The sequence below is a fragment of the Aotus nancymaae genome, unplaced genomic scaffold, assembly GCF_030222135.1.
Source record: "Aotus nancymaae isolate 86718 unplaced genomic scaffold, 86718_ANA_hifiasm-v0.15.2.pri h1tg000067l, whole genome shotgun sequence".
NCBI classification, from domain to species: Eukaryota; Metazoa; Chordata; class Mammalia; order Primates; family Aotidae; genus Aotus; species Aotus nancymaae.
In genome coordinates, this window is record NW_026988482.1 from 22,046,951 (window position 1) to 22,064,207 (window position 17,257).

The 17,257-nt window shown below is 49.0% G+C and overlaps 1 protein-coding gene across 2 annotated transcripts; it reads left to right on the forward strand.

Annotated features, from left to right (window-relative positions):
- The first annotated feature begins 2,645 nt into the window (after positions 1 to 2,645).
- LOC105707517 (small ribosomal subunit protein eS25-like) lies at positions 2,646 to 16,224 on the forward strand. Of its 2 annotated transcripts, none has more exons than XM_064366785.1 (4): positions 2,646 to 2,727; positions 4,847 to 5,053; positions 7,996 to 8,038; positions 15,457 to 16,224. In XM_064366785.1, exon 4 carries the CDS (start codon positions 15,496 to 15,498, stop codon positions 15,871 to 15,873), a length of 378 nt encoding a protein of 125 aa, XP_064222855.1. In that variant the 5' UTR covers positions 2,646 to 2,727; positions 4,847 to 5,053; positions 7,996 to 8,038; positions 15,457 to 15,495; the 3' UTR covers positions 15,874 to 16,224. The 2 variants fall into 2 exon arrangements, with proteins under 2 accessions (XP_064222855.1, XP_064222856.1); XM_064366786.1 differs by lacking the exon at positions 2,646 to 2,727 and adding an exon at positions 4,688 to 4,736.
- The last annotated feature ends 1,033 nt before the right edge of the window (positions 16,225 to 17,257 follow it).

Consider the following 17,257-nt stretch of genomic DNA (forward strand, 5'->3'; position numbering starts at 1 on the left):
CTTCAGGTCTAGCTCATATGAGGCCCCTGTTACCCTAGGAAGACGCCTCGTCTCTTCACAGCCCCTTTCCTGACCCAGGCCCCTCTCATTACTAGTAGATGAACAGTGGGTGTCTGCTTCTTATCCATCCCCCAGGCACAGTGCATGCCGCCTCGCCCGGCATCTGTGCTCCACAGCAGTCGGGGATGAGGACAGAACACAGGTTGACATGGGAGGGACTGGACTCTGAAGGGTCTGACCCCCAGAACGGGTCAGCATCTCAGACTGGCTGGGGAAGCATCTGTGCAAACAACCCCCCAGTGTGTCCAAGATGGATGGGCCCCAGGGAAATGGAGCCCTGGCCAAACTCAGGCCGGGAGTAGACAGCAAATTGAAGCTGAAACCTCAGGAGAAAGGGAAGAAAAGATGGACACCCTCTGTGCCTCGCTCCATAGTCACACTGGACACCAGAGGCTCAGGCCTGGCCCTCCTGGGGCCACATGTCCACACCTGGCAGTGATGATGTCAGTCTGGCAGGACACCTCCAGGCACTGCCCTGCTGCTTGGTGTGGAGCTCCAGCTGCAGGAATGCCACACGGTGGCCAGGCCACAGCCAGTGACCCAGATGTGGTGGTTGATGGAGAGGGTGTCCTGAAAGGGACCAGGGCACAGTGTGACCCCATGAAGTCCCCTGGAGGGACCGCCAACTCCTCTATGAGTGAGCCTCCCAAGGGGCCTCCTGCATGGCAGCCCTGTTCCCTGTCTGGAGTACGGTCTGGAACAGCTACCCCACAGTGGGAGCTGGCAGGCTTCGGAGGGACCTGAGTACCGAACAAGCCTCTGTTTATTCACAAAACCCCCGAGGGTGCTGGAGCCAGTGCATGGTCAGGGTGCTCCCCGTGGGTGCCCCTTGCCTGCTGCAGTGCCAGAGAAGGCTAGAGGGATGCCGAGGCCAGAGGGGTGACCAGGGGCTGCCGGAGAGGCTCTCAGTGTCACTATGTGAGTGAAGCAGATGCTGACTGAGTAGGGCCCCAAGGAGGGCCCCAGGACCTCAGCTGTCACTCTCCCAGAGGGATGGTTGACCACTGGGGCCCAACAGCGGACAGGTGCTGCCCTCTTATGGGTGCCAGAAAAAGAATATGGTGAGGATCTGGGTTAAAGTCAGTGTGAGGGATAGATAGAGTTAGGGATTAGGGTTGAAGTCAGGGTCAGGGTCAAGGTAGATTTAGGGACTGGAGTGAGAGTGAGGGTCAAGGTCAAGCTCAGATCGGGTCAGGGCTTTTCTGATTGGCCTTGTCAAGGGTTGTACAGACATGCACTCTGGCATTTACTCTTGCTGCAGGCGAGAACCTGGGATGGGATCCAGGCTGCCAGGGTCTTGGTCTCTCTGGGACCTTGACCAAGTCCTTTCCCTAACTGGGTCCTGTTGTCTGTAAGAGAAGGAGCTGCCCAGACACCCTGTTCTGCCATCAGGAGCACCCTCTGCTGCGAAGGGCAGGCAAGAGACACAGCTTGGGCTCTGGACGTGTTGAAGAGGACAGCAGGTGCGGCTCCGCACTTTATGGCCTTTATCTCAACTTCCTCGCAACCAAAGCCCGGGGAATCACAACCCAGGAAACCAAGGTGCTCAAGGGCAAGCAGAAGCACATGCTCTGCCCCTGATAAACAGGGGGTGAGTAGCTATGGGGGACTGGACCCACACGGTCTCACACCAGAGCCCAGGTGCCAGCTGGGTGACTGCACGGCTCCAGCACTACCAGGTACGGAGCTGGAGCCCAGGTGTTCGGCCACCTGTCCCTATTCTCTTCCCTGGCAGAAACTGCTTCGAGACAGGTAAGTCTCTCCCAAAGTGATCTTCACATATGCCCCCTGGCTGAGTATTTGGGAAGAGGCAGGGATGAGGCGGGTGTGGTCTAGTGGTCAGGGTCAGGTAGGGGATGAGAGGTCCAGCGCCCCATTGAATTCAGAGCAGTAGCTACGATCTGTGAGGAAGAGAGTGTTTTGTTTGTTTGTTTTGGCAGTAGTGTACTAGCAATAATAAGAAGAGGCTAAGGGAAGCCTCATCAGTGTCTGGGAAATCGATCATGTTTCATTGCTTTGGCGGAGGCTGTCTTGCCTCTAAAGTCAACAGCCCTCAGTTGAGGCTCTCTTGAGAAAACGGGTGTCTAGGAGTTAGACTGAGGGCAGTGGTGATGGTCTGGGACAAGGTGACCACAGCATTCCGAGAGGACAGGTGGGCCAGGTGTCCTGCATGCGAGAGCCAAAAGACGCTAATGGTCTGGACTATCTCTGCCTCCAGGAGCTGAAGGCATTCCTTCCCCTCCAGCGGAGCTGCTCCCCTTAGAGAAATCCTCACCACTCCTAACCCACCCTGTCCAGCTGGATTCTTCCGGAGGTGATTACTACGTACCACCATCCCAGATGTGGGATAATGATCGTGATCATTATCATTAATATCCACAACTGCCCAGCGCCCGTGCGCAGAGCCAGGAGGTAAGAGTGACTGGGTAAGCTTCTCCCACCCCAACCCCTGCCTTGCAGCCCACGGGTTCCAGTAGCGGGTTTCCCCCGTGCAGGAATGGAGGTGGGCAGGGGACAGTGAGAAAGGTTAATTATGTGGCAGCATCTCTCACAGCTAGTGTGGGTCTTTTCTCCTTCCCTTCCTTAGGTCATGACTAAGTATTTTATTTAAATGAGTGACACTTTGCTGGAGAATTGCCACAGTTAAGAGTCTTCTTATCTCTTCAGGTTTGTTTGTTAGTTCATTTCATCTTTTAATGGCACTTGCTGTCTGTGGGTGGTAGGGGACATGAACTGTCACACAGCCCCCAGGGAGCTGCCTATTGCTGGTTCTCTTGGCTGTGACTGGATGTGTTCCAGGAGCTGAGATATGCAGCAGTACACTGAGGAGTTCTCAAGCAGCAGGGCACACACTCCCCGCAAGGGGAATTGCTGTGTCATACCCAAGAAAGGCATCTACAGTCGTCAGCACCCCGAGGTGCTCCTGGCAGGAGGGGAGGGGGTCCGCGGAGTCTGTCTGCCAGGACTGGCCAGGTCAGCGTACTGGAATGCACAGGTCGCTGTGTGCGCTGGAATCACTTTGTCACGTGACTGTGGAGCGGGTACACTTGCAGGCTGGCTTGGCTTCGTGTGCTGGCCTCACTAGGCTTTGACGTGGGCCCTAGTCCTGAGCTATAGACGGATGGCCAGGCCCTGAGTGATGGGGTATCCGGGTGGCTCAGATCCTTACCTGGGCTATGCAGAATAGGTCAGCTTGTTTGCTCCTACCAGGGTTGGGAGCTGACATCCAGCTGTTCCACTGTCAAGTGCCAGACCACACAGTCAGCCCACTGGCTACTGGCTGCCAGCTAGTGAGAATGGAAGAAGGTGCATTTTGGAGGGGGCGGTTTCCAGGGCAAGCACCGCAGCCTGCACCTGTGCCATGCGCAGACTTCTTTCTTCATACGCGGCTGTCATCAGTCTTTTCTGTGGGTGCCGTAGCTTGGCTGGTCTGCCTGTGACTCAGGCCCAGGCCTCCTCAGGGACTGTGCTGTGGTGAAGTCCACAAGGAGCCTGAGGTGCTGGTGCAGACCTCAGGTCTGGGGTAGCTACGCCTGGCGGGTGACTGGCCACTTTTTCATGCAGGTGGGAGATTCCACTGATGCCTGGCTTCCTCCGTTCTTGGCTGTCCCCCTGTCATTTGGTGACAGACGTTTGCTGGGCGGTGTCCACTGTGTTGGTGTCTTTCCTCCAGGCCCATCCTATGCGGGCTGCCTGGCAGGAGCCATGCATGTGGAGCTCATCTCTCAGTGTCCACCTACACCCAGCTGCAAGCCAGTAACTGCCACTCAAGGGGGTGCGCTGGGCCGTGTCTGTCAGGTGACTGCCGTACTCAGAACACCAGGATCACCTCTGCTGACTGCCGGCATCCTGCTGCAACCGGCTCCAGGCCGAATAATTGTCTGCCACACACACTCATAATTTTCAGGGCTCTTCAGGACGAATTGGGCGGTGGGGAGGGCAGTCAGCATAGCCGCTGGACGGCTTCCTTAAGTACGTCTTCCTCTCCAGCTCCTTAGTGCTGTGGCCCAGGCTCTCTTCCGTTCTCTGCTGCTTTACTGCCATCCTGTGCCTGGGCAGGCGAAGAGTGGTGGGCTTCCAGATGTGCCCTTGAATCCCGGTCACGGTTCTAACTGTGGCACTTCCTCGCTGGGAGCAGACCTTGTAGCCAGGAGTCATAGCCTCAGCTGACGCGCAGAGCTGCTCGCTCCTACCGGGCCCCTGACCCAGCCTCCCCTGCTATTTCATCCTGTCTGTTTTTATTTTATTTATCTTTTTATTTATTTATTTATTTTTTTGAGACGGGGTTTCACTGCTGTTGCCCAGGCTGGAGCACAGTGGCACGATCTCGGCTCACTGTGACCTTTACTTCCCGGATTCAAGTGATTCTCCTACCTCAGCCTCCGGGGTAGCTGGGACTACAGGCACCTGTCACCACACCAGGCTGATTTTTATATTTTTAGTAGAAAACGGGGTTTCACTATGTTGGCCAGGCTGGTCTTGACCTTCTGACCTCAGGTGATCTTCCTGACTCCCAAAGTGCTGGGATTATAGGCACGAGCCACCGTGCCTGGCCTTTTTTTTTTTTCCAAATCTCCCTGAGTCCAAGAACTCTCTGGATATCAGGAAAGGCAGCATTTGGGTAGTTGGTTTCAATTCTACTTCTTGCTCCTCAGCCTGCAAACATTCCTCAGCAGGTGGGACAGAGGGGCACCCTGTTCCCTCCTCTCACCATCCCTGGGTGACCTGGGGTCTTCCGCCTCCCTTCTTTGGTCAGCCACGTGGGCCTCTTCTGTCTTCTCTGCAGAAAGGCATTGTACCCTTACTGGCCCCACGTTTGGAACCAATTTGTCAAACTGTGAAGCAATTTACAAGCGACGACGTGGTGTCTACATGACCGCAGCTGCTGGTGGAGTTGGCATACTCCCATGCATCCAGCCAGGGACGAGACAACGAGCCCACGTGGATTCAGACAGTTTATCATTCACAAGAACAGCAGAAGCAAGATGGGCAGGTCAGCTCCCTTAGTCCCTCGTCCCACGATCTGACTCTGACCCGGAGGGGTCGGATGACAGTGTGCAGAGGGTCACTCAGCCAGTTAGGAGCTGTCCCCATATTACAGCCAAGCAACTTTGTAGCCTGCAGCTGAGAAAGGCCTCGCAGTGGCTTCACCCAAGTCGTAGCTTCCCTGGCTCCAGGAGGAATTGTAGGGCATTCAGCCGCGGTGCAGGTTGGACTGCCGTGGGGCCTTGCTTGTGTGGCCTGCGTGGGTATGTGCAGGCTTCCCAGGGAGCAGAGTCACAGCCCATTCTCCACGCGTCTCCTAACAGAGATCTGACACCCCCCATCACCTGCCTTCAGAACACGGCTTCCCTTCATCCCTGGTCAGGCCCTGATTGAGAGTGCGCCCTCAGTGCTGAGCGCTCTGATTTGGGGTTCCTCCCTTCTCGTCCCCACCTCTGTTCCATCAGCACCTCTGTCAGCCCGAAGGCAGCGTGGGTCTTGGGCACATCCGCTTCTCTCCATGCACATGCACGCCCTTCTCCAGGCCCTGGTCCCCTCCCAGCTGGACGCCTCCTGCCCCGACCTCCTCCTTGGTCTTCCTGCTGCCTTCCCACCCCCATCCCAGCCAGGTGTCAACACGGCAGCCAGAGGCAGCTTCATGAAATCAGCCCCGCTCACACCCCTCCATGGCTTCTCAGTGCCTAGAATGCATCAGCCTCTTTCTCCTGACTCACAGGACCGGTCCCTGGGGTCGCCCTGGAATCCCTCTGCCAGCCCCTTATGACTCCTACCCTCTTTGCTCTCTGTGCTCTCATCACTCCTGCCACCTGTGTTCATGTTCCCGGAGCCCCCTGAGCCTCTCCCACCTCATGGCCCTGCACTGGTGTCCTCTGCCTGGCCCCCACTCTCCCCAGAGCAGGTTCGTTCTTGTCCCTCAGGTTCCAGGCTAAACAATGCTTCCCACGAGAGACTTCCCTGACGGCGGTTTGCCGCCTCTGCCTTCTCCCTGCCCCCTGTCACTGTGCACGTTTTGTCCTCACTGACACCATCTCCTGGCTAAATCCCTGCTCCTTGCTGGACAGGGTGCCTGGGGAGGGCAGGGAGAGGCCTCTTCTGTCTTGGCCACTGCTTCATCCCCAGGACCTTGAACTGTGCTCTGTGCAAAGTCCATTAAGTGAATGAATGACAGCAATGAGGCTGCAGCTCCCCAGCACCTTGGACACCATCCCCCTCCCATCCAATCTAGTCATGAATGGAACAGCGGGGTAGTCAAGGCAGCTGTTACTCTTCAGTGTGGTGCTAGTTGGGGGGCTAGAGGGAAGGGTTCAGTTTAACTCCAGGACAGGCCTTGAATAATTCAGAACACTGTTGTTTTTTTTTTTTCTTTTGAGAGAGAGTCTCACTCTGTTGCTCAGGCTGGAGTGCAATGGTGTGGTCTTGGCTCACTGCAACCTCCACCTCCTGGATTCAAGTGATTCTCCTGTCTCAGCCTCCCAAGTACTTGGGATTATAGGTGCATGCCACCACACCTGGGTAAGTTTTGTATTTTTAGTAAAGACAGCATTTCACCACGTTGTCCAGGCTGATCTTGAACTCCTGACCTCAAGTGATCTGCCCGCTTCGGCCTCCCAAAGTGCTGGGATTACAGGCATGAGTCACCGTGCTCTGCCCAGAACACTATTGATGACAGCCCATAGGCTGGGGAGCCATGACCCTGTCCCTCAAGGACCCCGCTCCAAACGGAAACAGTAACACACATCCATGATCGAGGGCAGGGAAGAGAATGACAAGGACTCCAAACCACCCCGCAGCGAAATTTCCGATGGAAATAAGACCCACTGGGCCCCTGGGTGCTGGGATTGGAGAGGGGGAGGGCAGCACTCATGGAGACTCAGTCGGTTTTCAGGTTGTTTGCCCCAGCACCAAGCCGAGAAGTGAGCGAGGAGGATCTGAAGCATCATCTCTCTCCTCAAGTCCACAGCTGAGGTCTGCTCAGTGGGAAATCCCTCAGCACTGACCCACCAGCAGTTCTGGACCCAGGGATGGAGGGAGGTGCAGGCGAGGGTGGGTAGAACATGTGGCTTTTCCTGGAGGGAAGGAACAGGAGCAGGAAGTCACAGCCTGGACAACGGGGGACCGAGCTGCAGGGCCATGTGACCTTGTGTCCCTCGGGATTTGGCTGTCTCCCTCGGTTCCCAGGGCCCAGAGCAGGGCTGCAGCCCATGCCACGGAGTGTGAAGAAAGAGCTGACCGCAGTGCATGGGGTGCCCTTGGGTGGAGGCTGCTGGCGGCTGGGACAGGTGTGCCCTGCCCACTGTCTGCTCTGGAGACAGTGACTTCTTTCCCTGCTCTGAAGGCTTGAAAGGACCTGCATGGCCGAGCTGCCCAGGTTAGCATTGAGGTACTTCCTCTGAGTTCCGAGGAGCCAGGTGCTCTCTGCACCCCCAGCTGCTGGAGCCCAGAGGGTGGCAGCCTAGAGCTGGGGCAGTGGTGCCTGGTGCAGTAAGGGCTCTGGGTCTGTGTGGCCTGGTCCACACAGGACCACGAGGAAGAGGTGAGGATCATCAATAAGGGGTTATCTCCAAAGCCCGCCTTCAGAGGCAAGCTCTTCTCTCCCACACAATTGCTTTGATCCTCATGGGAAATGTGGGTGGACCCTTCTAAGGGGTGGCAGAGAGCAGTGGAGGAGAGAGAAAGAGGCCAACAGGCACATGGGAGACACCTTGACCTCAGGGAAACCCTGTTTCAAACCAGGAGGAATCTTTTATACCCTGCTGTCATTGAGCAAAACCAGGCCCACTATGAGAAGTGAAGGGGACATACGAGCAAGCAGGTGCACCCACGCACCTGTACATCCTCTGAGCAGTGCTGACAAGCGGCTGCAGGAGGCCCCTGGCCTGTCTCAGGCACTAGCACAGGACCACACATCGCTAGTTCCTGCATTTCTTTCAGGTTCAGCCAAGGCATCCCCAGGGACAAGAACGGGTGACAGCAGGTGAGCTGAAATCAACCTGTGCTTCCATAGCGAGTCTTGCCAGTGCCTCTGAGGAAAGGTGACCTTGGTGAAGTGAGTGGTCATTGGTTTCCTGTGTGCCCGGTCCTCCTGGAGAAAGAACCTGGAAAACATGCCTAGTCTGTGTGGTCATGGCAGGAGGAGGGCAGAGGTGGGGCCCTGTCTTGGCAGACGGCACCATGGAACTGGATCTTGAAGAATGAATTTGCCGGATGGAGGAATGGCTTGCCGGGCAGAGACAAAGGCAGGGACAAAGGCCCAGAGGTAGACGTCCTGGCTTTTCAGAATGCAGAGAGCTGGGAAATGAGTTGTGGGAAGATCAGGCAAACCCCACGTGAGAAAGGCTTTCAACACCTGCAGAGGCATTTCCCCCTATCCCTTAATGTTCAGCCTCTCAGTGGTTTTTTCTCTGCTTTGGTGGTGGCTGTCAAACACATCCACCAATTCTTCCACACTCTCCCCATCAAGATACAGAGGCCACGCCCTTAAACCAAGCCCTTGATGATTGCAGCAGAAGGGAGCCAAGTGCCTTCTGAGGCTGCTTAGAGAAAGCCACACAGGTCCTGCCGCTTCTCCGGGATACTTGCTCTGGGAGCCTTTAACCATCATGCGAGCAGTCTGGCAGCCCTCAGCTGCTCTGTGGGGGCACCACAAAGAGAGAGACCCAGCAGACCCAGCCTATCCAGCATTCAGCGCCTGGAGTCTTACCAGCCCAGACACTGGGCGTGTGAGTGAGGACACTTGCGTGTGACTGCAGCCTCCACGGACTGGGACCTTAGAGATGCCCCCAGGCAACAGCTGCCTGGCAGTCCAGTCAGCCCCAGATTCCTGAGCAAAATAAACACTGGCTATTGTTTCAAGCCATGGTTTTGGGATGGCTTTTTAGTGCTATCTCAAAACAATGGCACTAGGTAAACAGAGCAGTACTAGGTAAACAGCGCAGTACTAGGTAAACAGAACACTACTAGGTAAACAGCGCAGTACTAGGTAAACAGAACACTACTAGGTAAACAGCGCAGTACTAGGTAAACTGCGCAGTACTAGGTAAACAGCGCAGTACTAGGTAAACAGAACACTACTAGGTAAACAGCGCAGTACTAGGTAAACAGAAGAGTACTAGGTAAACTGCGCAGTACTAGGTAAGCAAAACACTACTAGGTAAACAGCTCAGTACTAGGTAAACAGAACAGTACTAGGTAAACTGTGCAGTACTAGGTAAGCAGAACACTACTAGGTAAACAGCGCAGTACTAGGTAAACAGCACAGTACTAGGTAAACAGAACACTACTAGGTAAACAGCGCAGTACTAGGTAAACAGAACAGTACTAGGTAAACTGCGCAGTACTAGGTAAACAGAACACTACTAGGTAAACAGCGCAGTACTAGGTAAACAGAACAGTACTAGGTAAACTGTGCAGTACTAGGTAAGCAGAACACTACTAGGTAAACAGCGCAGTATTAGGTAAACAGAACAGTACTAGGTAAACTGTGCAGTACTAGGTAAACAGCGTAGTACTAGGTAAACAGAACAGTACTAGGTAAACTGCGCAGTACTAGGTAAACAGAACACTACTAGGTAAACAGCGCAGTACTAGGTAAACAGAACAGTACTAGGTAAACTGCGCAGTACTAGGTAAACAGAACACTACTAGGTAAACAGCGCAGTACTAGGTAAACAGAACAGTACTAGGTAAACTGTGCAGTACTAGGTAAACAGCACAGTACTAGGTAAACAGAACACTACTAGGTAAACAGCGCAGTACTAGGTAAACAGAACAGTACTAGGTAAACTGCGCAGTACTAGGTAAACAGCACAGTACTAGATAAACAGAACACTACTAGGTAAACAGCGCAGTACGAGGTAAACAGAACAGTACTAGGTAAACTGTGCAGTACTAGGTAAACAGAACACTACTAGGTAAACAGCGCAGTACTAGGTAAACAGAACACTACTAGGTAAACAGCGCAGTACTAGGTAAACAGAACAGTACTAGGTAAACTGCACAGTACTAGGTAAGCAGAACACTACTAGGTAAACAGCTCAGTACTAGGTAAACAGAAGAGTACTAGGTAAATTGTGCAGTACTAGGTAAGCAGAACACTACTAGGTAAACAGCGCAGTACTAGGTAAACAGCGCAGTACTAGGTAAACAGAACACTACTAGGTAAACAGCGCAGTACTAGGTAAACAGAACAGTACTAGGTAAACTGCGCAGTACTAGGTAAACAGAACACTACTAGGTAAACAGCGCAGTACTAGGTAAACAGAACAGTACTAGGTAAACTGTGCAGTACTAGGTAAGCAGAACACTACTAGGTAAACAGCGCAGTACTAGGTAAACAGAACAGTACTAGGTAAACTGTGCAGTACTAGGTAAACAGCGCAGTACTAGGTAAACAGAACAGTACTAGGTAAACTGCGCAGTACTAGGTAAACAGAACACTACTAGGTAAACAGCGCAGTACTAGGTAAACAGAACAGTACTAAGTAAACTGCGTAGTACTAGGTAAACAGCGCAGTACTAGGTAAACTGTGCAGTACTAGGTAAACTGCGCAGTACTAGGTAAACTGCGCAGTACTAGGTAAACAGAACACTACTAGGTAAACAGCGCAGTACTAGGTAAACAGAACAGTACTAGGTAAACTGTGCAGTACTAGGTAAACTGCACAGTACTAGGTAAACAGCGCAGTACTAGGTAAACTGCGCAGTACTAGGTAAACAGAGCCGTACTAGGTAAACCGTGCAGTACTAGGTAAACTGTGCAGTACTAGGTAAACAGCACAGTACTAGGTAAACTGTGAAGTACTAGGTAAACAGCACAGTACTAGGTAAACTGCGCAGTACTAGGTAAACAGCACAGTACTAGGTAAACAGAACACTACTAGGTAAACAGCGCAGTACTAGGTAAACAGAACAGTACTAGGTAAACTGCGCAGTACTAGGTAAACAGAACAGTACTAGGTAAACTGTGCAGTACTAGGTAAACAGCGCAGTACTAGGTAAACTGCGCAGTACTAGGTAAACAGCACAGTACTAGGTAAACTGCGCAGTACTAGGTAAACAGCACAGTACTAGGTAAACTGTGAAGTACTAGGTAAACAGCACAGTACTAGGTAAACTGCACAGTACTAGGTAAACAGCACAGTACTAGGTAAACAGAACACTACTAGGTAAACAGCGCAGTACTAGGTAAACAGAACAGTACTAGGTAAACTGCGCAGTACTAGGTAAACAGAACAGTACTAGGTAAACTGTGCAGTACTAGGTAAACAGTGCAGTACTAGGTAAACAGAACAGAACTAGGTAAACTGTGAAGTACTAGGTAAACAGCGCAGTACTAGGTAAACTGCGCAATACTAGGTAAACAGCGCAGTACTAGGTAAACAGAACACTACTAGGTAAACAGCGCAGTACTAGGTAAACAGAACAGTACTAGGTAAACTGCGCAGTAACTAGGTAAACAGAACAGTACTAGGTAAACTGTGCAGTACTAGGTAAACAGCGCAGTACTAGGTAAACAGAACAGTACTAGGTAAACTGTGAAGTACTAGGTAAACAGCGCAGTACTAGGTAAACTGCGCAGTACTAGGTAAACAGCGCAGTACTAGGTAAACCGTGCAGTACTAGGTAAACAGCGCAGTACTAGGTAAACAGAACACTACTAGGTAAACAGCGCAGTACTAGGTAAACAGAACAGTACTAGGTAAACTGCGCAGTACTAGGTAAACAGCGCAGTACTAGGTAAACTGCTCAGTACTAGGTAAACAGCGCAGTACTAGGTAAACAGAACACTACTAGGTAAACAGCGCAGTGCTAGGTAAACAGAACAGTACTAGGTAAACTGCGCAGTACTAGGTAAACAGCACAGTACTAGGTAAACAGAACACTACTAGGTAAACAGCGCAGTACTAGGTAAACAGAACAGTACTAGGTAAACTGCGCAGTACTAGGTAAACAGCACAGTACTAGGTAAACTGCTCAGTACTAGGTAAACAGCGCAGTACTAGGTAAACAGAACACTACTAGGTAAACAGCGCAGTACTAGGTAAACAGAACAGTACTAGGTAAACTGCGCAGTACTAGGTAAACTGCGCAGTACTAGGTAAACAGAGCAGTACTAGGTAAACAGAACAGCCCTTGCCAAATCCACTATTCATCATTTAACTTTCAGAGTTTTTCTATACTTCTACTTAAAAATGGGAATTTATTAGAGTGGGAAACTTCATATACCTGTGTATGTGGAAATCCAGAATCAATGACCATAAGCAGAAGACAGTTCTATAAACACAGAGGAAAAAAAGGCACGTGTTTGGTTTCTACACAGATGCTGCCGTCTCTTGGGGGCTGCGCCTCCACAGAGACTGATTCCAGCTTGCACTTTTCCATGCTTGCAGATGCGGCATTGAAATCATTCCTTGGTATCATCTGTCTTTGCGATTAATGGTAGTTTAAGATGGTACACAGCCACAATAAGTAACAGAATTTAATTTCACTGTAAGTTTTAAATTGCAAAGGTGAAACCACAGAAGGCCCTTTGGTGAAAGAGCAATGTCAAGCAGATGAGTCATTTTTCCACAGTAAAAGTAACTCAGCAATGAGTATTTATTTTTGGTTAGAGGCAGGCAAGCAGAGCAATTTTTTTTTTTTTTTTTTGAGGAATCTCACTCTGTTGTCCATGCTGAAGTACAGTGGCACAATCTTGGCTCACTGCAAACTCTGCCTCCCGGGCTCAAGTGATTTTCCTGCCTCAGCTTCCCAAGTAGCTGGGATTACAGGTGTGCACCACCATGCCCAGCTAATTTTTGTATTTTTGGTAGAGACGGGGTTTGACCATGTTGGCCAGGTTAGTCTTGAACCCCTGACCTCAGGTGATCTGCCTGCCTCGGCCTCCCAAAGTGCTGGGATTACAGGCGTGAGCTACCGCGCCCAGCTTCAGAGCATTTTTTAAATGAAATGTTTAGTATAGTCAAATACTGATAGCCTGCTGGGCAGAGCTCAAGGCGCAGCTGGACTAAATTCACTCGGTGCTAGTCATTGAGTGTGTGGTAAGGCAGACGCCTTGCTAAGGTTGGGCATAAGAGAATGCCCAGTAGGCTGGGTGTGGTGGCTCCCAGCAGTTAGAGAGGCCAAGGTGGAGGATCACTTGAGCTCAGGAGTCTGAGACCAGCCTCGGCAACATAGTGAAACCCTGCCTCTATAAACATTTTAAAAATTAGCTGGGCATGTGGCATGTACCTGTAGTCCCAGCTACTCAGGAGGCTGAGGTGAGAGGATTACTTGAGCCCAAGAGGTTGAGGTTGCAGAGAGCTGTGATTGTTCTGCTGCACTCCAGCCTGGGCGACAGAGTGAGACCCAGTGTCAAAATAAATAAATAAATAATAAATAAATAAAATAGCCTCTTTCTTATTGAAGAAATCAAGGGGGGTTTTTGAGAAACTAAATTTTAAATATTTGTTCCGCATGATTTTACAGACAAATTTCAGCTCTTTTTTTATTTATGAGATGGAGTCTTGCTCTATCGCCCAGACTGGAGTGCAACGGCATGCCCTCGGCTCACCGCAACCTCCGCCTCCCAGGTTCAAGTGATTCTCCTGCCTTGGCCTCCCAAAATGCTGGGATTACAGGTGTGAGCGACCGCGCCCTGCAATTTCAGCTAATTCTTGTACAATGTAAAATGTCCCAGATTGCAGTGAGAGATGCACAGTATTTTCATTGTTATTGTGATGATGATGGTAATTATGAGAGTAACAACAGCAATAGCAACAATAACAAGGCTTTATTAAGAGTTTCCTAAGTGCTAGGAATTGAATTTAGCACTTTATGGAAACTGTCTCATTTAATTCAATCTTCACAATATCCTAACCCTAGGGACTAATATTATCCCCATAGGAAACATGAATTGGCTTAGGAGGGACCAAGTTTATTAACTTGTAGTCATGGAGCTAAGATCAAATGGCCTTTCTCCAGGGGTTACAATCCTGGCCACTTGGGAACACTGACCATTTTATTATGAAACTAGAAAAATAATGTATGAATTAGTTTTCATTCTAATGAATAGAATGTCCTCATTTATGTAAAACCGAAACAACTTTCCCCATCCCCTTTAAATTCCCTCTATGTAGCAGTCCTTTCTCTACCCTTGGATAAATCAGCGGGCAAGTGACACAGATTTTTTTTTTTTTTTTTTTTTTGAGATGGAGTTTTGCTCTTGTTACCCAGGCTGGAGTGCAATGGCGCGATCTCGGCTCACTGCAACCTCCATCTCCTGGGTTCAGGCAATTCTCCTGCCTCAGCCTCCCGAGTAGCTGGGATTACAGGCACGCGCCACCATGCCCAGCTAATTTTTGTATTTTTAGTAGAGACGGGGTTTCACCATGTTGACCAGGATGGTCTCAATCTCTTGACTTCATGATCCACCCGCCTCGGCCTCCCAAAGTGCTGGGATTATAGGCGTGAGCCACTGCGCCCGGCCTGTGACACAGATTTTTATTCAGCTTCATGTGATTAAAAATTCCTCTGTTTAAGGACGGGTGTGGTGGTTCACACCTGTAATCCCAGCACTTTGGGAGGCCAAAGCAGGTGGATCACTTGAAGTCAGGAGTTCGAGACCATCCTGGCCAACATGGTGAGATCCTGTCTCTACTAAAAATACAAAAATTACTCAGACGTGGTGGCGCATGCCTGTAATCCCAGCTACGTGGGAGGCTGAGGCAGAAGAATCCCTTGAAACCGGGAGGCAGAGGTTGCAGTGGGCCGAGATCATGCCACTGCACTCCAGCGTGGGTAACAGAGCAAAAACTTCACCTCAAAAAAAAAAATTCCTCTGTTTATATTCAGATACTATAAAAAGCCAGTCCAGCTTGATACTCTCAGGAGATTTGGAGTTGAAAAATTTAAGAACCACTGCGCAAGTGAAAACCCATCAGAGCAAGGAATGAAACAACAAATCTGTTTTCATTCCAGTTACTGAACACCATTTTAACCTGGGATAGCATGACAGAAAAGAAAGAACGTGTTGGAGAAAGAAAATATTATTGTTGTAGATACAAAGGCAAAACATGAGAAAAATGATTAGAATTAATGACAGAGTTCAGTTAATTGTTGACGATTAAATAGATCATTATGCAGATACACTTGTAAAGTATCTGAAATGTCTTGGTTTTAAAATTAACAAAATGTGCAGGGTATATGTGATGGAAAGATCCAGTTTTTACTGATGAATATAAAAGAAGTCTCAAAAACAAAGATATCTAAACCAACCATAACATACAAGGGATCTAATCAAATTTGCACTGGGAACATTTTTACACCAAACTAAAATAAATAAAAAGTAAACATAAGAGAACGAACATGCTTAAATAGCCGGGTAATTGGTTTTTTTTTGGTCCGACATCTTAGCGCGGTTGCAGTGTTCGCTGCTGCTCTCTGAGCTTTGCGATGCTGCCCAAGGACGACAAGAAGAAGAAAGATGCTGGAAAGTCGGCCAAGAAAGACAAAGACCCAGCGAACAAACCCAAGTGCAAGGCCAAAAAGAAGAAGTGGTCCAAAGGGAAAGTTTGGGACAAGCTCTACAACTTAGTCTTGTTTGACAAAGCTACCTATGATAAACTCTGTAAGGAAGTTCCCAACGATAAACTTATAACCCCAGCTGTGGTTTCTGAGAGACTGAAGATTCGAGGCTCCTTGGCCAGGGCAGCCTTTCAGGAGCTCCTTAGCAAAGGACTTATCAAACTGGTTTCAAAGCACAGAGCTCAAGTAATTTACACCAGAAATACCAAGGGTGGAGATGCTCCAGCTGCTGGTGAAGATGCATGAATGGGTCCAACCAATGGTATATTTGGAAAAATAAAACTTTATGAAAAAAAAATAGAAGGATAATTATTGTAAGCACGACCATGGAAAGACTTATCTAAGCAAGTGCATGAATTGCCATAACTAATAAGATAGAATAATATGTTATTTACCGGTGTTAAAGAGAGAGGTACATTGTTGAAGTGACATATAAAATCTAGAAAAAGATCCAAGAATGAGCATGGTAATGTGTGGGGTTTTTTTGTTTTTGTTTTGTTTTGTTCTTTGAGACAGTCTCACTGTCACCAGGCTGGAGTGCAGTGGTGCGATCTTGGCTCACTGCAACCTCTATCTACCTCCTGTGTTCAAGCGATTCTCTCCTGCCTCAGCCTCCCAAGTAATTGGGACTACAGACACATGCCATCATGCCTGGATAATTTTTGTGTTTTTCATAGAGACGGGGTTTCATCATGTTGGCCAGGCTGGTCTTGAACTCCTGACCTTAGATGATCCACCTGGCTCGGCCTTCCAAACTGCTGGGATTACAGGTGTGTGCCACCACCCTTGGCCATATGTGGGATTTGAATGCAATAAGAAAAGAATGATTTATTCAGGAGTTGATGCTAGTTAATTGTTTGGAAATTAAAATTCAAGTTATCATTTGTACTTTGTGCATTTCTAAGTGAATCTCAAAATATAAACAAGTCCAACATAACAAACTACAACAACAGATATTAAATATATCAGTAAATATTTTTGTAAACATATATTGTAGAGGTCATGATATCAAATTCAGAAAATATAAGTAAAAGAATGATAAAATTAAAGATTTGACAAAATAAAAAGTGCTAATTTTATAGTAAAATTCCCATGAATTAAAGTAAAATATAAAAGTATTATTGGGAAGTGTTTTTGACAATATTATAGATAAAATATTAAAATAATTATTAATTATATTAATCATCAATTATATTAATATTTTATAAAGCTATCTTACATCAAATGAAAAATTTTCATGGTAGAAAAGGGGGCAGATGGATACCACAGGCGATAACAACAGTATATATAAAAATGAATAACAAAGAAAACGGGATAATTGTTACTTCTTTACATTGTTATATAAGTAAGTCAATATTTAAACCACCCAATGTAATTTTTCATTTACCAAATTTACTACGGTTAGAAAGAATGCTAACACAAAGCTCTGGAAAGTACGTGGACTGTATACTCTCATGTAAGTCTGCTGGAAGGCAAATCAATTCACTTTTGCTGGACAGTGTAATGGCGAGATCTCGGCTCACTGCAACCTCCACCTCCCTGGTTCAAGCCCTTCTCCTGCCTCAGCCTCCCAAGTAGCTGGGATTACAGGCGGGTACCACCACGCTCGGCTAATTTTGTATTTTGTTTT

What these genes read in the sequence shown, in the direction of transcription:
- LOC105707517 (XM_064366785.1), top strand. Translation starts at nt 15,496, where the DNA reads ATGCTGCCCAAGGACGACAAGAAGAAGAAAGATGCTGGAAAGTCGGCC.